The sequence below is a fragment of the Typopeltis vanoorti genome, chromosome 2 (genome assembly GCF_054136105.1).
Source record: "Typopeltis vanoorti isolate ZY-2024b chromosome 2, IOZ_Tvanoo_1.0, whole genome shotgun sequence".
Lineage (NCBI taxonomy): Eukaryota > Metazoa > Arthropoda > Arachnida > Uropygi > Thelyphonidae > Typopeltis > Typopeltis vanoorti.
In genome coordinates, this window is record NC_143550.1 from 160,338,349 (window position 1) to 160,360,000 (window position 21,652).

Genomic DNA, 21,652 nt, shown 5'->3' on the forward strand with positions numbered 1-21,652 from the left:
TAATTCTCAGGCCTCCTGCTCAACACAGCTAAGGCTAGTCACCTTAAATTTTATACTGACCACTGCAGCTTCTTACACATTACCTTTTACTTTAATATAATTAAAGTGTAATGTGTAAGAATAATATAATGCAGCTATATCAGTCACCTTAGGTATTTTCTTGACTGCAACCATAGAGGATGCCCCCCCCCCCTCCATTTGACTTCAGGCTTTCAGTGTAATCTTTTCCATTTAGTGTTTGTGCAAATTTGTGTGTTTTTACAATTTTAATATTCTTTCCCTGATGATGTCTCAGTGACTAAGATGAAATATAGGAGTGATTAAGTATGTTGTTTAGTTATTTATGTTTTTTCTTGGGTCCATATACGAGAGGTTGGTTGGTCAACCTATAGTACTTTAGTACCGCATATGGGTAGTGGGATGGAAAAGTAGAAACTTGTTGACATTCGATTTAAAAGCCTGTATATTGTATTCCTTGGGAAATACATCGGGAGAAGATTGTTCCACAGTACAGCAGTAGCAGGGATGAAGGAGGAGGAAAAGAAACTTGTTCTGTGGTTTTCGAGGTGTACTGTGAAGAGGTGTTGGGAGGTGGCTGTACGTGTTCCAATGGGTTTAGTAGAGAGTGGGGAATTATTGATGTTGTTTCAGATGAACATTTTCCATGGGAATATTTATAGAATATACAAATTGCAGAGACTAAACGTCTATGTGAAAGTAGGAAGAGTGAATTGGTAAGAGATGGATTATTATTTATCATTCTAATTGCTCTTAGTCTAATGTGCTGTATTTATTCCATTAAACCCTATAATGAATTCTTGTTTTTATTTTTTAATTTGCTTGTTTCATCTTCAGTTCTTCTTGAGCATACTGACTAGTTTCCCCATTAATTATACTCTTCTGCCTCTTGTTACTTTGTTTATTGTTCTTTATATATATATATAATCTTAGTAACAGTGGTAATAATGAACATCCTCACCTTACTTGAAATTAAGATAATCTATTCTTTAAAACGTCAACCATCTTATTCCAATTTGTATTGTCAAAAGCTTTCACTTTTTCAACCAAAGCTGGGAATGCATGTATGTTATTAATTTTTCTGTTATTATTATTATTATTTTTTTCTGAGCCACAGTTGCCTTTCTGCTGCCCTTGTTCTTTCTGAATCCAAATTGATCTTCTGATAGTATTTAAGAAGCATAAAAATGGTAGACGTGTGCTGTCCACATAATGGGTATTGCATTTATCTGTTCTATTCTTTTTAGGAATGATTTCCTTTTTTATAGATGAATACTAAGAGAGCTCTGCTCCAATCTTCACGAATTTTAACCTCTGATCAGCCGTTCTGAATTATCCAGTGCAGCCACTGTAAAACTTTCAAACCTCCATATTTGAGTATTTCTTCTAACAGATAAGTCTAGGTGTTGTTGAAAGTTATTCATAACTTATTTAACATAACACTAAACAAACTATTTTATTTTTAAAAAATATTTTTATTAACTTGCTTATGTTTTGCTGAATTTCAGCGAATAAGTTGTAACAAGCAAAGGATCTTGGCAAACTCTAATGTTGTAAAAATAAAATTTAAAAAAAAGTATTTCAGCTGTGTGGAAGTTTCTCTTAAGATAAGTCTTCCAAATTTTTGGCAAATTAATGCAACCATGTTTGTTCATGTTAGGAGAATTCTTCATAGCCATGACTGACTCAAAAAATAATCTTTCTGATCTGTAATGACTTCTAAATAGCACATTAGTTTTCTTCGATCTAATCCTGTGTGAAGGGGTGTCCATTAGTGCATTCTGGCAAAAGGTTTTTCCAAACAGCTCTCATGCAGCTAGAAGACACTTGCTCCTACGAGTCATGAATTTTTTCAATTGCATGTTTAATGTTAAAATTTTTCCAAAATTCTTGGAGCGTAATCGCATTTTCTTCCATTGTTGTTTCTCCCCTTTGAGAATGTCTTAAGAAAATAGGCGTTGAAACTTACAATGACACCCATGTCCATGGATTGTAGTAATGATGTCGTATTTGGTAGAAAAAAAAAATAAAACTTTCACATTCTCACACAGATCATTAAGAAAATTTAGATGAAATTCTTTTTTGAATGAAAAAAATTCTGAATAACGTAATTTGTAAATACAGCAAAACAATTAGAGCTTGTAATACACCCAATCTTAATGCTTAATGGAAGAAATGACATCATGCTCATGACTTCTTGTCTCTCAGCCAGGAAATACTCCTCTAGGCTTGCATGTTTTTGTGTGGTAAATATAAAGGCGCGTTAATTAAAACTCTTGCCACATATATAAAAGGGATTGTCGCAATTAATTTCGTTGTGTTAATCAAATCCCGCATTAAGCAAGGGATACCTGTATTTTTATTCCTCTACAACTTTTTAAGGCAGCTATTTCATTCTGTGGTATATTACTTTTTGGTGATTTAGCCTTATTTAGGATGCTGGCTATGTCTGAGTGCACATTATTAGCCATTGCAGGTGGAAGATTGTAGATACTGCATTCTACTTTCATCATGATTTCTAGTGTTGGAATTTGTTTGGGTATAATGGCAAAGTTATGGCCCTGACTGAGAGCATTCTTGGCTTCTTCAGTAAGCACTTGTGACAATAAATTTACGACCACACAATCTTGTCAAAACATAGTACGTTGGCAATGTTATAAGATTTTAAACTTCTTCAACTGCTTGCTTTTAACTTCTATGAATTATTTTTTTTCTGCAACTTCAGAGATGTGATGTAGGACAGTCACAGTTCAGAATTTAAAACATTAATTAGTTCTTCATGTAGATCAGAGATAGAGCTGTTAAACTTGCTAAGCTCTGTGAGTAGCGGCAATAATGGCATGATGTGCCTTTGCCACATTTAACTTTTCTTTAAATATGCGAAAAGCTGGAATAATATTGCTGTCACAGCATTTCTTTGTTTCCTGCAACTGAATCTCCAGATCTGTAGCAACACTCCACCACATATTTCATCCTGTTAGCCTCCACTTCATGCCAGATAGCCTCAAACTCGCTACTACATGGGACATTATGTGAATTATTATTTTCAGGTGTTTCTACCTTGACTGGACTCAAGTCTAATATCATTAGCAGTACCCTCCCCCCTCTCTTATCTCTTCTGTCATCTCTAAAAATACTATACCCTTTATACTCAATCCTAGTTACCATATCTGATTCTGAGAGCCAGTTTTCACTAATGCTAACAGTCTTAGCCCACTCTGTATTCAATAAAGCAATGAACTCAGCCCCTTTGTTTCTGATGCATCTGGCATTTGTATATAGACAAAAATTGTCACCTGGCCTTTTCTTATATAATTAGACAGGTGATTTGTGTCGCCTTGTTGTAGAACTTTCTCTTTTCCAAACATACTCAAAAGGTCTGAACACACAGCATACAGTTCTATCTCTTCCAGATGTATAACCAACCATGTTCAAAGCCATTTATATCTTTATCATGTTTGCATACCATAGTGGAACTTTCACCCACATTTTCTGCATTTCTCCCATGATGATCTAGTATCCCTGATTCTGCATTAAGTGTCATCCCAATAAGTAATTTTTCCCAGGCTCCTGATGTCAAATCCATTCAGGTGCAGGCTCTCCCTCTTGTATAAGGAGTGCAGGTTCTCCCTCTTATTCAAGCCTTTTCTGCCATCAAACACACTCCACACATCTAAAAAACTCGCATCCATTTCTTCTACGCAGCCTGCACATTGAGTCATTTGCTATCGTTGCCCACCTTGACTCAGTACTGTTTTATCTGGGTAGGAAATGTACAATTTTTACTTTCTGACATTTCTTTCTCTTCCAACAGACCTTTCATATCCTCTCTCATACTATACTTATCACTACTTAAATTATTAGTTCCAACAAGTATTACCATCTCTTTTACTCTTCTTTTCTGTTTTTTTATTACATTTGTTTTATCTTTAATTTTCTTCCCTAGGAAGCTAGAAGTAGTAACCACCTCAACAAGTGCAAATTTTATGATTAAAACTGTACTGTATCAGCACTTTTTTCTTAGATTTTAATTGACCTTAACTTGTTATTATTACCAGGTTCAGTGCTTTCCTGTGTTTTCTTGTTCTGATCTTTTTCTCATCCAGTTAAGTTTCATTAAATGTTTTTCCAATTCTCTGGTCAGTTTTCTAATAATTTCTTTCAACGGATATTTTTATTGCCAGATTATCATTAGTTATATTATCATCACTGCAGTGATGTTTCTACTCGTCGGAACAAAGGGTCTCCTCAGTAGCAACAACTTCAACTTTTGATTTAGACACTGCCCTGTTGTGGCAAGTTTTTGGTGCCATTCTTAGGACTATTAAAAAGTAACAATATTTCTACAGTAATGTTATTAAATGCATTAATACAATAAATACACTAAAAAACTACAATAATTTACTAAAGATACACCAGTTAATCTAAGAAAACACTCAATAAATCTACAGAAATCGCCAATCTTTCAGGAGCTTTGTAACAGCATGTCTTTTCATCAGATAGCCTCAAACCAGAATTAAATATTGCTTAAAAGATAATCAAAATCATCCAAGTACTTTGCTCATCTTGTCATGGCATTTTGTCCCTCAATTTTTATTTTTTAATGACTTCATTTTCTTATTTTTATTTTCTTATTTTTATTTTTTAATGACTTCACTCTATTTTCTGTCTCTTTTTTCCCATTAAATCACTTACTGATAGCTTCATAAAGTCTTTTGTGATTATTCTCTAGCTGCATTCTCTGTCATGCTGTTAAATCAGGAGTTTTTATCTATTTTCAGCAATGCTTTTACTTGTGTATTAATTTTATTAATTTCACTATCCCATAGTCTGTTCTCATTGTATGGATGTTGCTCCAGCCTCTTCACTTCTTTCAGCAGATAATTGCATTGCCTCATTGCTCAAATAATTTTGCTTTTGATTCTCAGTAATCTCTAAAATTGGCTAGTTTTATGCACAACCTTTTTATTTTTCAACGACTTCACTCTATTCTCTCTGTCTCTCTTTCCCCTTTACGTAACTTACTGATAACTTTGTGAGACCATGAAACCATTCCATATACTTTCTATCATAATCTTGTAGGCTTCTTCTTTCATATTGTCTGAGCAACTCATCCTGGTAAATGTCAGCATTGTTCAGTGCTTCAGTGTTAATTGTGACAGTAACAGGCCTTGGAGTGTATTTTCTAAGCAAAGTGCTGTTCTCTTAACAGATTAGTTGTTAGATCCTCTCTCTCTGTACATGAAGGCATTCCACTCAGAACTTGCTCATTTACTATTAATTAGAACAGAGTCAGTCATGTTTTTGTGTATACCATCAGATAAGACCCAAGTGTACATGTAAAATAGGTGTTGGCTATTCTCAGTCCATTAGCTACATAACTGCAGGAAGCTCACTTTTGGTGCTGAAATTACCAATTCCAAATGGACTGATTACTCCTTCCCAATGGAATAATTGAATCTTGACATTCATTTCCTCAAAATAAGTATATCACCTTTCATACAACTGCTGAGTAGCTGATTTAAAAAAAAAAAAAAAAAAAAAAATTAAATTAACATCCTATATTCATAGCTTTAAGCCCAGTTTTAAGTTTAGCAGTTTCGCAATTTAGATTTTCATTAATGCATATAGGATAACGTTCATATTTTGCTGTATTATATGTTTTGTAGTTAGTAAAGTTTATTATTTTGTCATTTAATTATCGTAGTTCTTTTATTAATTATTGCTACTATGTAGATGACTGGGAGATTCCTTTTGAAAATATTCAAGATCTTCAGTGGCTTGGGAGTGGAGCTCAAGGTGCAGTTTTTCTTGGAAAACTCAATAATGAATTAGTTGCTGTAAAAAAAGTTAGAGAAAAGTCAGAAACTGACATCAAACATCTAAGGAAACTAAGTCATCCAAATATAGTTCAGTTCAAGTATGTATAAAATTTTATAATGTAAAAGATTAGTTATTGAATTTATAATATTAATGACTGGTTGGGAGGTTGGGATGCTCGTTGCAAAGAACTAAAGAACTAATTTTTTTTTAATAAATCTGAACTTTTTATGTATAATCTTATTTCTATGATGAGTCCTTTAATCATTCCATTTCCCTCTTTATTTGGCATATAAAAAAAAAGTTTATAGGATTAAATGAGTTATTTAAATTAAGCAGAATTAATGTAATTGAAAATATTACAAATTGATTTATTGAGTATATAATTGTCGTACTGTATTTACTCGAATATAAATTGCCCTCACATATGTCTCGCATCTCTGATTTTACTTTATGAAAAAAGAAATGAAAAAGTTTCACATATACCTTGCACATGGAAAAAGTTTAAGACTTTAAGAAATAGATAGTGAATGTTGTTATGGCAATTTAGATATTTTGGAATTTGGTTGAAGAGAATCAGCATTTCAACTCAACAATCTTCAGCTTGCCTTTGTTGTTGAGTTGCACGATCTTTTGTTAGTACCACACCAATCATATGCATGGGGATGAAAGGAACTAGTAGAGGTTCCTTCCATCGTAATTAAGATTAAGAGACTATCATTAGAACTGTCATGCAACTGGATTTAGAGAACTTGGGACATGATTTCACCAGAAATAATTAATTTAATTGCAGAAGTATTGTCACTAAAAAATTTAAATATATCACGTGATGAAGGTTATCAGCTGATTGTGTGAATAACGTTGATAATTAATTTTTAAATGCATTTCATTTTATGTGAGCAATTATAAATTATAATGAATACTCAGAATTTAATTATAAACATCAATTTCATTTTTTCCTGAAAAACTTTAGTTTCTGAAAATCCCCACATATATCTCGCATCACAATTTTTTAATAATTTTTGGGGAAAAAGCGCAAGTTATGTTTGGGTAAATACGGTATTCCCTTTCACAAAATTTCTGTGTATGTTGTTTCATTGCTGGATAACAATAAGATTGCTGTTATTTGTATCAGTTGGGGTGGGGGGGGGGTAATTGCACTGTCTTGTTTTTCTAATAGAAATAAAGAAACATGATATTGCTGTTGCACTGAGAAATAGTGAGGTTAATGAAAGCCAATGAAAAAGTTACACCATTTGTTCCTTTTAGTCCAATTAATACTTAATAATGAGCATTTTATGCAAATTCTATATACTGTGCAAAGAAATACCCCCCCCCCCCAGTCTTTAAGTCATACTTGACTATTGATCATAATCTATTTCTTATTTTAACTTACATCTGACTCACAGTGATTATAAAAACATGGAATTTATTTATAAAAAAAAAAAAACCTTTTTTCTTATGAAAATTCTAAGTGGTCAAGAAACTAGGGAAAAAAATGCTGTTGTAATGCGCTACCACAACAACATATTTATGAAAATAAAAATTATTCACTCAACAACTAGTTTCCTATGTATTAATTACGTACTTCATCATAGTACTTTATTGTGATCAAGTTACTTTTCAGATTGAAAACATATAGGAGCAAAATAATTTTTAATGCATAAACTGACATTAATAGAAGGATTAAACTGATAGTGCATAGGATGATACCACACATGTTTGGTTGTTGATCTGTGCTGGGTGTTGTTCTGTCATAACCTAGTTCCATGAATTTTATATAAGCTAGCCACAGTTGGTTTAAGATAAGGCATTGAGCCTTGATTTTCATTGTACTGTTTTGGACATCATGTCATTTCCAGGCTTAATGTGCTCTTTCATTCAAATATCTCCCAAAACATTTTTTTTTTTTTTTTTTTTTTAATATTACACATGCCATATGTACAGAATATTTTATAAATGTGTTGCTTATTGAAAAGTGAATGAGATTGATGACCTAAGCATTTTGGAGATTCTTTAGGTGTGAAGCAATGCTCTCTAATTTTTTTTTTGCTGCTGCTCTGCCATAGAAAAATTTTACATGACTTGATGACTGTGTGGTTGTGGCAAAGTGTTTAAAACTGTTTGGTAATATACATAGAAAACAAATGACTAAATATGCTGGTAGCTGTGCAACAACAATTCAATATGCATGAGATCATTTCAGTTATTGTGCAGTTATACACCCACATAGATAGAGGGAACGTTGTTGTGAAGGCAACTTTGAGGTTGTGTTTTAATATACTAGCTATTTTGTCTGATATTCTTGATATATAGTAAAGTAATTGCACTTTTGTAATTTGCTTTGTTACATATTTTTAGTGACATTTTTAGTAGGATGCTATAAATAGGTTTGAGATTATAACCATTCTTTACAAGCACTTCTATTTCTTGATATTCTATTTGTTTCTTTTTTTGTTGTCGCTTGGTCTGGTGCACATTTGCTCTCTAAGAACATTTTATTACCCTTTTCTAGGCAGGGTGAAAGTGAGAAGTAAAATGTGAATATCCACAATGTTGAATTTTTTTTCTGCATACTGAGAAAGTTAATTTACATTGTTTTGTGACTGAGATGAGTGCAAAGAAAGAAAATTATCTGTTTTTAATTTCTGCTGCAAAATAGATTTTAAAGCTTAAGCTGTGTAGAAAGTTGTTAAAACTGTTTATGTATCTTTGAATTTGCCAGATGTGAGTAAAATATCACAACATAAATATAGACATATTTTTGGCCTATCAGTGGCTATCTTTTCAAAAAATACCATATACATGTTATTTTCTCTTCTCAGCTTCATGGGTGGTGGGATGGCATTATTCGGGAATAATGATTAGCCTCTGTAGCTCAGTTGGTATAGACAACTTTGGTTGGAAAGAACTAGGTTCAATTCCTGTCCATGACACCTTTATCAGGTCTTTTTGACTAAAGGTGAGCTACCAGTCTCATATGGAAGTTCTTGTGTTTTTCATCTTTCAGAAGGCAAACCAGTCCCATGAACACACATACAGACATACATACTTACTGTAGGGAAAAGACAGCAGGCAATAGGAAACCACATATTCGCTAGGAAAGGTGAAATGGATGAGCCCATAGCTCTTATTGCTAACAGTGAGCATCTTTGAATTGAAAGGTGGTGTCTAGCCAGTGTCTGAAAAGGTTCATGGTATCTGGTGGAAGTATCCTTCTAGTAGCAATATTCTTTCTTCTTTGGACACATTAATAAAATGACTCGTTATATCTAAACCTCCTCAACGTATCTGTAGGAATCAAAATGTTGTCATTTATTTTGCTGATTAACTCTTTTGAGCAAGATGTAAGAAGTTGCTTTTAACAAAACTTCCAACATGAAGGGTTAGAAGTATGTAGCAACATGCTTGTGTTAGAGATCATCTCACATTCACAACTGATTGTAATCGGATATCATATTTATGGATTTTAGAAATTTGCTACCATTATCCCCATGATATGTCCCACAAATCTTGGGGACAATGGGATGTTTTGATGCTATTTGATCTTTAATTTTTTATAGACATTTAGAAGATGACCTTACTTGTGGCACTCATAATAAATTTAAAAAAAAAAACAACTTAATATCTTTGCAACAACTGTCTTAAAGAAATTAAAGGCTATCGAAGGCAAGGTAACTATAATAATTGTAGATTTTAATGATTATAGTGCAATCATACTAAAAATAACAGTTATGGTGATGTTGTCTTTGTCAGTTTTCAGTAATAAAATGTTACTGTTACAAATGTTCAAGACATTGATTCTGGTTTTTGTAGTTTTGTATTAATTAAAATTGCTGCCATTGTATGTCAGCTGCATTTCTTGGATTTTTATCCAAAAATTATAGCCCCTTGATAAAATACTGTTCAACAGGGAAGAGAATATAGTGAAGATAAATTCTAATGTTATGGAAACAGGGTAATAGACTTACTTAAAATACACCTACAGAGGTTTAGAAGATTATCCTATTTGGAACACTCATAATAAAACAAATGACTTGATCAGGTCTTTTCAACCATCCTAAAAAAAATTAAAGATCGAATAATATTGAAACATCTCATTGTCTCACATATCTGACATATTTGTAAAGATGACATCCCATTATGACCATTTGTGTGTGTGTGACATATTCTCCAACTCATTATTTTGCTGCTGAGAACTCAAAAGATTTTATCAGTAAGATAACACCATTTTAGATCCTACAGATACGTTAACGAGTTTAGATGTAATGAGCCATTTTACCAATGTGTCCAGAGAAATAATGATGTTGCTGCTAGAAGAGCTAATTCTACCAGAAACCATCAACTTTTTAGACACCATCTAGTCACTACACTTTCTTTCAATTCAAGGATTTTGCTATAATCAGAAAATAATCATTTGGTTCATCTCTTGTGCATCTTCTAACAAATATATTTGTGGAATTTTTTTGAAAAGATGACCATTGAAAAATATGATACTGAGCCAGCGATATGGCTACATTATGCTATGATATTTTCCTCATATGGCTGGCATCCAAAGAAACTAAATAGTTTTAACAACTTTCTGAAAACATAGCCTAAGTCTTAAAATTGGTTTTCTAGTAGTAATTGAAAACAGAACACTTCCTTTCCATGATGTACTTGTCTCAGTCACTTGAAAAAGTAGATTAACTTTATACAAGAAAAAATTCAATGCTAGTAGATATTTACACTCTACTTCTTACTCCACCTTCAAGTGGGTTCCTATAACACAGACATGTGACGACAAAAAAACAAGAAAGATTATTTTAGAGAAAGTGCTTGTGAAGAATGGCTGCAGTCTGAAAACTATTAATAACTTCCTGTCACATCTGTGAAAAAATCTCCATAATACTTAGGCTACTTGCCTCTCAAGAAGCCAGATGTTTATAAAATATTCTGCACCTATTACATGTTATGTCAGAAGATGGAACTTTGAGGTGGGGGGGGGGGGAAAACACACACACACAAATCAGATCTCATTTATCTTATTGCAAAAAAAAAAACCATCAGGTAATTTGGGAACTAATAAGAATGCCATTGAGTTATATTTGCATGTTTTAAGAGGCCTCTGAAATGACACTGCAATAAAAATCAAGGCATTATGTTAAATCAGCTTACATGAAAGACCCTTTATCCAAGTGTAAGCAAACAGAGTTTGCTCCTGAAGTATCTTCAGGACTGAGGCAACTTGTGGTAAAGGTGAACTAAGTTCTCATCACTTGTCTTAGTATCTCCCATAATGCAAAGCACATCTCCTTGCAGACATGTATAATGCTATGCATTAAGGGAAGGGCCACTACCCAGACTGTTTTCGACCTTTATTGAGGTCTCGTCAGTGGGAGCCAGACCCAGAGGTGGTGATACTAAGATGGAAGTAATGGGGAAGTCATATTTACCTATATGAGTTGCCATAGTGGAGGAAAAAACTTCCAACATCTTTCTCTAAATCCAGAGTAATTTAATAATAAGGTGAAACACCTTTTGGCAACTCGTATAGGTAAATATGACTTCTCCATTACTTTCCACCTTAGTATCATCACCTCTGGGTCTGGCTCCCACTGACGAGACCTTAATAAAGGTCGAAACCAGTCTGAGTAGTGGCCCTTCCCTTAATGCATAGCATTATACATCTCCTCAAGGAGATGTGCTTTGCATTATGGGAGATACTAAGACAAGTGATGAGAGCTTAGTCCACCTTTACCACGAGTTGCCTCAGTCCTGAAGATACTTCAGGTGCAAATTCTGTTTACTTACACTTGGATAATGGATTAAACTAAATTTATTATAATGAAAGACCCAAAATTCATGGAAGTAGGTTATTAAAGGCATCACACAACACAAGATCAACAATAAAGCATATGTGATAACTCAACACTATATATGCATTAAAAATCATTTTGCTACTTATGTTTTCAAATTGAAAAGTAACTTTATTCCTGATGAGGTGCATCGTAATGCATAGGAAAACCAATCTATAGGTAATAATTTTGCTTTCATGATTATATTGTGGTTACACTGGAATCATTACAGTGGATAACAGAAACCATATAAACTAGGTATCAAAATGTTATGTTCAGCTTTAGCTTTTATCAGAATTCAGTTTATTGAGATTTTAATTGCACTTATTTGAGTACATTTGCATGTATTTGTATATACATATATGTATACACAAATAGGTGTGTGTGTGTGTGTGTGTGTGTGTGTATATATATATATATATATAAAACTATATATATATATAAAACAAAAATATATATATTTTTGTTTTATATATATATATATAAAACAAAAATAACTTTATGAGATAGATTACAGTTGCACTTTTTGACAATTTGAGAATTAATATTTTTCTTAACATATTTTTTGCCTAGGGGAGTTTGCACTCAAGCACCATGTTATTGCATAGTGATGGAGTATTGTCCATATGGTCAGTTGTATGATCTTCTCAGGAAAGGACATGAGATTCCTCCAGCCACTGTTGTTGAGTGGAGTAAACAGATTGCTTCAGGCATACATTACCTTCACATGCATAAGATCATTCATCGTGACCTTAAATCACCAAAGTATGCTATTAGACTTTTTTTTTTGCATTATTCCTTCTGAAAGCAAATTGCAGTGCATGCAGATGTTATTGATTACTAGTTATCTTTGATACTTATTTAATGCCAGTATAAAATATAGAAGAGTTTAAACATAGTTTCCTAAAATGAAAAAAAGAAGAGTAATATTTAAATCTCTCATTTAATCAATGCTGGATATTTTTATTTAAATTGAGGATAATCCAGTAAAAGGTTTCACTAGTACAAAAATCGATATTCAATACCTTGAAGGTGTTTTAATGCTAAATTGATCTTTCTATAACTAACATTTTATAATTATTAGTATAGTAAAATACATCATTCCATCAAGTGTAATTTGTTTCATAAGAGAATTTCATAAAATTAAGAGGCATTCATGTAAGCATAAATGTTTCTCAAGAAATTTGGTCAGTTAACTGCTTTATATAATTGTCTTATTTTGTCATTTGTTTCTGGGTTTTCTTTGAAGATGAATGTTTAGAGTGTAACTATCTTTGGTAATAGTTGCATTTGAATTTCATACTGTTACTAGGCATTCTTGATAGATTAATCAAGAGTTATACCCAATATTCATATTTAAAATAAATTGCATGCTAAGAACTGTAAGATATAATGGATACTTGCAATCAAACTGCTAATGTGATTCTTGGCAGCTGGGATATTTTATACTGCTGATAAGATTTATGAATGAAACAGATAAAATCAAGAAAGTTAAAATATATGCATTCCATGTTTTAGCACTGGGAATGAATTCCAGGAAATATGAGCACTAACTAATTCAGCACTGTAGCACTGTCAGGTCATTATAGCATAGTTTAGTAATATTGCATTCCTTTCATAATTTATTATATATATAAGCAACACTGAATTATTGGGTTATTGAAACGCTTGTACAGATAATAAACATAATCAATAAATATGTGTATATTGTGAAATGAATAATAATGAAAGAAAAATTACATATATAACAGATGTACTCCTGACCTTTACTAGCATTATTCCTGTAATGTTCAATTTCTTAAGGTGGCCAGGGACATTGCTGACTGCCAACAATTCTACACTGTTGGATAGAAACTAAAGATGAATCACTACTGTGAAATCTTATACAGACTTTTTGACTTCCAATTAACAGACAGGTACTCTTTGGAACATTCTTTCATCATCCTTGTGTTGTTATCCAGCTTAACAGCTTAAAATATATCTTTCAAGATATTACTTCCCAGTAAAAAATATAAAATAGTCCTTGGCAACTGTAAAGTATGAATCATGCTTCTTTTATTAATAAAACTGCATACCTCATGCACTTTTTATCTACTGAGAAGAGGAGCATTCATCATGCTTTAAAGCTACAAAGGACTGTTTTGTTTTTGCTAGATAGTAATACCTTGGAGATGTATTTTAAGCAGAAGCCCAACTTTCAGAAGATAGCTATCATGAATGATAGTTGATTGCTTGGAACATGCCAGAGAATTTGGGCTCTGCTGGGTGGTCTGCATTTATTGCTTAACCACTCATTTTTATGCTGTGCAGGCTGCTGTGTTATTTGAATCTATCAAGCCAGCTGCAACTGTCTTGAAACATTTGTTGTTTATTTTGTCTTGTTTTTAGAGATGGTAAAGTTGGCTTCTCTGTGTTTAGGAGTTGGCTTAACAAGCACATGATACTGATTTTGATCTTCCATCCATATGCTTAAGAGATGTTCTATCTTCTCCAATAAATTGCTCCTGGAACACATTAATTTTGTTGCAGCTGAATAAATCCACCGCAAGTCAGTGAAGTAGTGGACTAATCAGAGGTTTTATCTTCTCAGCATTATTTATAATTATTCTGATGGTTGGGATCACTACGCTAATAGGATGGATATGAGATTGCTTCCCATACATTGGGATAAGCACCAGATATCTATAGTAGATTGTACAGACGATGCAGGATGGGTGTTAATTTTTGGAGCACAGTGTTTGAGAACAATTGGAGAGATGTCATCAGGACCAGAAGACTTTTTAGTTTCCAAATTTTTTAGTAGTTTCCCAATTTCTTTTTTGTCAAAAAACTAAAGCATACATTTTAGAAATTATGGACTTTACAACTGTGTTATAAATTATCAATCATTGTCTCTAAAGGAGCTTGGATTCTAGTAGGGTAGGAGTGATTTCACTTGATCATCAGTGCAGGTATTTGAGGAAAAGAGTGATGCCAGGAGGTCAGCTTTGTCTTTGGGTGAAGTAACAATTGTGCCATCAGGATGATAGAGAGGTGGAAGTGTAGGGGAGCAGAAGTTGTGTCCATTGACCTTAGTGAGGGAACATACCAGAAGCATGGCTTCCATTTGGGAAAGCAGGTAAGTTTTTTGCTATTGGCCTTGATGAAATCAGATTTGGATCTGCTGATGACTGATTTGCATATGTTATGTGCTTTGGTGTAGGCAGAGTATGAAGCTAGAGTTCTTGAAATGAGCTACTTGTAGTAAGGTAAATTATTTCTTCAACTACTTTGGTACACTTTTGGTTGAATTAAGGCTTGGGAAGTGGATGAGAATTATGCCTTGAATTGGGATGAAGGTCTTCATGCCAGTGAGAATAATAGAGGATTATAAATGAGAATAAAGGAACCTTGTACAAGATTGTGGTCAGAGATGGAGGAGAGGTTTCTTTTACAGTGTATCTGGAAGGAGAACTGCTCAAAAAGAGATCCAGAGTATTTGGAGAGTGGAATGGGTTATCAGGAATTCTAGTAGGTAGATATACGATTTGTATTAGATTGTTACTTATAGCAAAAACTTCTGCTTCTTGTCGCTTCTCTCTTCCGCTTCCTTATCTCACCTCACCTCACCTCACAGCAGAAGACTCTTAATACATTCTTACTCTGAAAACTACTTTACTTACCTTTAGTTGAAAACTAAGGGTAAGTGAAGTATTTTTTGGATATGTATTAGTTTTCAGAGTTTTTATACTCAACTAAGAGTAGCATTTACCCTTGGGATTTCCCCCTCTTGCAAACAAAGAAATCCAGAGTATTTGGAGAGTGAAGCGGGTTATCAGGAATTCGAGTAGGTAGATGTACGATTTGTATTAGATTGCTACTTATGGCAAAGACTTCTGCTTCTTGTCGCTTCTCTCTTCCACTTCCTTATCTCACCTCACAGCAGAAGGCTTAATACATTCTTACTCTGAAAACTACTTTACTTACCTTTAGTTGAAAACTAAGGGTAAGTGAAGTATTTTTTGGATATGTATTAGTTTTCAGAGTTTTTATACTCAACTAAGAGTAGCATTTACCCTTGGGATTTCCCCCTCTTGCAAACAAAGAAATCCAGAGTATTTGGAGAGTGAAGCGGGTTATCAGGAATTCGAGTAGGTAGATGTACGATTTGTATTAGATTGCTACTTATGGCAAAGACTTCTGCTTCTTGTCGCTTCTCTCTTCCACTTCCTTATCTCACCTCACAGCAGAAGGCTTAATACATTCTTACTCTGAAAACTACTTTACTTACCTTTAGTTGTAAACTATGGGTAAGTAAAGTATTTTTTGAATATGTATTAGTTTTCAGAGTTTTTATACTCGACTAAAAGTAGCATTTACCCTTGGGATTTCCACCTCTTGCAAACAAACTAGCCAGAAAACAGAAATTTCAGTTGACAGATGTAGAAGATTTAGAGTTTAAGATAAATTGCCCTATTCAAGTTGAATTAGGTTAAAAGAAAACCAGGTTACCTAACTATATAGATCATATGGCCTCATCCATAAATAAAAGTTCCAGTGAGATTTATTATACATTTAATTTTACCATAAACTGGACTTCTGCTCAGAACATAGACTAGTCATTATTAACAGTGCTTCAACTTAAAGATATGCACATGGAGAGAAGACACAAGAAATAAAGCTCACTGTGTCATTGTTGATAGTGATATCTTCATGCTCATAACGTACAAGAGTGTACAGAGGATTCAAAATTGCAAGTGACCATTACTTAGTACTAAGCAGGATAAAAATAGATATTTTTATCCTGCTTAGTACTAAGATATATCACATTGAAAAGAACAGTATGTAAGAAAGTTTTAAAATGAATTAAGGTTGAGCGCAACTTTTACAAGTAAATTGTAGACTCGACTATACAAACATTATTGAAGAAAAAATGAAACAAATTAAAAATAAGAACCAAACTTTGAAATCTCAGTGACAAACTCTGAAGAAGGCATTGCTTGATTCAGCTAGGGAGGTATGTGTTAAAGTTTTCTGCAAGGATAGATATAAAGAAGCAGTACTGGAAAAGAAGAAAGCATACCAAAAGTTCCTAGCAAATAAGTCTGCAGATGTCCTAAAAGAATACAGAGAAAAATGTAAGATAGGTAAGCTATGTGTAAAAGTAGCTAAACAAAAGTCTTGGAAAGACTGGTAAGAGCATGGAAATAAATAATAAAATGTTCTGGAAGCTATTGAAGAGGCTTAGAAATAGAAGAAAGAGTACTGCAAAAGAAATCATAGATGATAAAGATGACATGAAAACTGAAGATAAAGATAACCTAATGTCTGGAGTAATTACCGTATATGTCAGTGTATAAGACGACTCTCAAATACTACAGAAAACCCCTCGAAATCATGGGTTGTCTTATACGCCGAGTATAAAAAGGGAAGCTTAATTTCTTGGATGAACATTTAGGTAGTTACAATACATCGTTATATAAGAACATAGGCAGTGTTTATAAACAAATCAGGTTAATTTTTTGTTACAAAAATTTATTTAAAATATTACAATAGATGTAAGTCTTAAAAAAACAAATAATTATTAACCTCAATTTTCATGTTAATTTTCTTCATCTGTTGAAAATAGTTCTTCAGATTCATTGTTTAAATGATTGTCATATGGATCCCAGTTTGAATCCGGTGAAATGATTTTGTTTTCATCATCATCAGTGTCCCACAACAGATCATCTTCCGCATCATCCGTAAGATTAGAGATACCATACTTTTTAAATGATTTTGTCTCTACTTTTACTTTATTCCATGCTTTGATCACAAAATTGCACAACATATCAAGTGATGCAGCATGCATATATCCACCGTTTGTGAATGATTTTTCAACATCCAGTTATTCCACTCTTCTCGCATGTGATCTTTAAATGGTTTGTTCAAGCAGACATCTAGTGGTTGCAATATAGAAGTTAAACCACCTGGTATAACAACAATTGTTATGTTATTTTTTTCTAGAAGACTTTTAATTTTCTCAGTTAAATGACTACGAAACATATCCCATACTAATAAACTGCGTTTCTTCATTATACTGCCTGGTTGCGTGTTCCACATATTATTTATTCATAATTTCACACCATTTTTCGTCCATCCATCCTTTTTCGTGAAAATGTACAAAAACACCTGAAGGAAATTTCATCTTAGGTTTAGTTTTACGTTTGAAGATGACCATTGGTTTTAACTTGGTAACATTAGCCAAACATGACAACACAGCCATAAACCTTGTTTTTTCATGACATGTACTTCGAACTAGCACACTCTTACTACCTTTAGACTCCACTGTTTTATTGCTCATCATATCAAAGCTTATAGAAGTTTCATCCATATTTCCAATATTTGACAATAGAAATTTATGTTCTTATCTCAACTGAATAATAAATTTATGGAAACTGGTAAGTTTGTGGTCAAGATCTGCTTGTAGTTTTTGAGCAATTTTTGTTTTTTGTCATATTACCAGATTTTGTCTGTTCATGAAACGATTACACCATCCTGAAGTAACTTGAAATTCTATACTTTCATCCAGATCCAATCTTGACCATTTTAGTGCATATGCTCTAATCATATTTCTTGTAACAAGATAACCATTCTGCAACGTGATTTTCCAGTTGTGGCCATCGGGTGATCCCTGCTCCCATCGCATATTTTTTCTTTGACAATTTTTTTAAAATATCTTCTTTCTTCCTCCATTCTCTTACCATCTTCTCAGTTATCTCAAACTTTCTTGCAGCAGTGCAGTTATTAGTATACTTTGCCATTTCAATGACCCTTATATTAAATTGAGCTTCATACTTTCTTTGTTTTGTTGCTGGTTCCATGATTTTAAATGATAACAATTTTAATAATCCTAAAATTTTAAAAAATGCAAAATTAATAATTAATTAAAATTTGTGCTAATCACTTTTAATCAGGGTAATTCGAATAAATAATAAATCTATGCTATGCAAAAAAATAATGGATATGCATAGATATAAAAATAACAGATATAACAACAATACCTAACGTTGCATTAATACAAGAAAGAAGAAATTGGGGGTCATCATATATAACCAACATAAGCTTGAAACCTAAAATTTAGGCCTTGTCTTATACGCCGACATATACAGTACTTTGAAAGACTGTTAAACAAACCAAGCAGTGATGACAGAACTGTACTAGAAAATTTTCAAGAGGAATGCAGAGAGGAGTATACATATCAGTAATTGAGGTTGAAAAAAGCTGTCAAAAACTTGAAATATGGAAAGGCAGCTGTAGTAGATGATATTTGACCAGAAATACTTAACTATGGAGGTATTAAAGTTTTGCAGTTGGCTACACTGCATAATTCAGAAAGTTGAATTTCCAATGACTAAAGTAGAGCTCTCATAATACCCATCTATGAAAAAGGGAATAAAACTGAATGTGAGAATTACAGAGGAATTTCTTTATTAAGTGTTCCAGGTAAGATTTATGTAAGCATACTTGAAAAGAGGTCGAGAAAGATTATTATGTGACACCTTCAGGTAGTCCAAAGATTCATCGAGGGAGAGTGTGCCAACAGCATCAAACGATTGATACTCTTCCAACTATTAACTATGCTCAAACTTGCTTAACTTTTTTTGTGGGCCATTAGTAGCAGAGGCTCTACCGATCGACCAACCTTTGCTGGCAAAGGTTGGTTTGCCAAATCAAGATTGTGGAAGATAAATTTGGAGAAGAACAAGCTGGGTTCAGGCAAATAGAGGTTGCCAAGATTAGATTTTCACTTTAAGACAAATAGTTGAGAAATTGCAAAAATATGACAAGGACTTACGTTTTGTAGATCTGGAAAAGGCATATGACAAGGTGCCCAGAGAAAAGCTTTTCAAAACACTACAATTATATGGGGTGAATGGAACATTATACAGAGCAATACATAGTATATATTTAAGTTGTCAGTTAGAATTAAAGGAAATACAGGAAGATGGTTTGATGTAAATTCAGAGGTAAGAAAAGGATGCACTCTTGTTATCATCTATATGGATCACATTATGAAAGAAAGTGACATTAGGCCATATAAGAATTGGAGATGTCAAACTTAGCTGTTTGCTTTATGCAGATGTGGTTGTACTCATAAACACATCTAATGCAAGTCTCCAGGATTCACTAAATAAATTGAATAACAACTGCAACAAATCTGACATGAAAAATAAAGACCAAAACTATGGAAATAGGCAGGGGCATAGACAACTTCAGCTTATTCTGAATGGAGATCCTATAAACGAGTAAAACATTTCAGCTATTTAGGCATAGTTTTTAGTGAAGATGGCAGGTTAAATATGAAAATGGACAACAGAATAAAAAGTTGGTACGGTGGGTAGCCAGCTGAATAAATTTATATGGAATAAGAGAGAAATTAGCCAAAACACCAAACTAGCAGTATACAAAACAGTGTTTAAACCAGTTATTGATCTGAGAGTTGGTTAGAAACAAAGCACTTGATCAAAGACTAGAGACCACAGATGTCAGGTTCTGAGAAAAATTGGGAAAGTGAATCAATAGCAGAATCATGTTAAAAATGAAGATATTAGAAAGTAACATGACATTATTAGTATTCAACAATGTGTCAGCAGAGTTAATATAAGGTGTTATGGCCACATAAATAGAATGAGTGAAGAAAGGTTAGCAAAACAGGTGTTTAATGCCAAGATGGTAGGAAAGAGATCCATCAAAATACCAAGGTCTAGGTGGATTGATAATTGCCTAGGCAGTCAGAAGTGCCTTAGAAGCATGAAATGTTAGATATGACAATATTGGAGTGCTCACAAGTAATAGATTGATTTGGAGGAAAATTGTTGATAAGAGATTAATAATAATGTAAACTTAATCATGTATTGCTGTCATAGTAACCTATGTACCGTACCCTTGGGGATACATATCATTAATTTGATGATGATTTTACCATAAATTAAACTGTATTACTTTGTGTGCATTATAGCAAGGAGATTGGTTGCTTTCTTTGTTGATGTCATGTCCAAGATATGCATTGATCATTTTCAATTTTAATTTCAATTTTACTCTCAAAAATGAAAAAGCATCAATGTTTATTCCCAGCCAGATGGGAATCTTCAGTTTTCTGTTCTTTTTTTGAAAAGAAAACCTCTACCAGAATTTATTTTCATGCCTGGTCATACTACAAACCTAGTCAAAACTGAGGCATCATAAATTTTATTCATTGAGCTTTCTTACAGTGTTCTACTGAGCCATTACTAACAGAAGAAATCAAAACAACCTTTTTTATTTAACAGCTTCATTGAGTTTTTTGTAAATAAGGTCATTAACAGTTGTGGGGTTTCTCTGTTGCCACTCTCCCTAGACTATTGCTATATCAACTATATTGCTATTCCAATGCTATCTTCTCCAAACATAGGATTTTTTTTGAAAAGGACTAAAGTCATACATAGTAATTTTCTTATGGAGTATTACTTTGCCAGAGTCTGAATAAATCTAATGTGTTTAAGTTATTCCCTTCATGTGAAATTGTTCTTCTACAGCCCTCCCTAGTAATTTTTTTTGTAAAGTATAAAAAATGTCATTAGAACTTGAAAGCAAGTTTTGACGGTTTTGCTGCTTTACTTTATTCATCTGTGGTTGACAAATACTTATTGAGTTCTCATTATATTACTTGAGCAAAGATTTTATGCATCTAAAATTCTAACCTAAGTGTTCCATTATGTTGATTTTTTATTTATACCCAAGAGAATATTCCTCCTGAAAAATATTGTAGGTGCCTAATGGAATTGATATATTAGTTTAGTTATGTTATCTCATTTCAGGGGTGATTTGTCTAGTTTTCACATCTAAGTTGTTAGGCACCTACAATATTTTTACATAACATAATTTTTTGAAGCACACACACAGCATGACCATAGATAGCATTCATTTTTACAAAATTGCATAAGCTCCCACCCATATGATGGACAAAATATGCTGTC

The 21,652-nt window shown here is 33.1% G+C and overlaps 1 protein-coding gene across 4 annotated transcripts in view; it reads left to right on the forward strand.

The window, feature by feature from the left end:
- The window catches only part of LOC150109577 (uncharacterized), a 251,826-nt gene that overhangs the window by 120,457 nt on the left and 109,717 nt on the right, over positions 1–21,652 (forward strand). For all 4 annotated transcript variants that reach the window (XM_090413597.1, XM_090413607.1, XM_090413603.1 and 1 more), the window contains 2 exons: positions 5,755–5,938; positions 12,249–12,440. In XM_090413597.1, the coding sequence (XP_090269723.1) occupies positions 5,755–5,938; positions 12,249–12,440 (376 nt within the window). The remainder of the gene's footprint in view (positions 1–5,754; positions 5,939–12,248; positions 12,441–21,652) is intronic.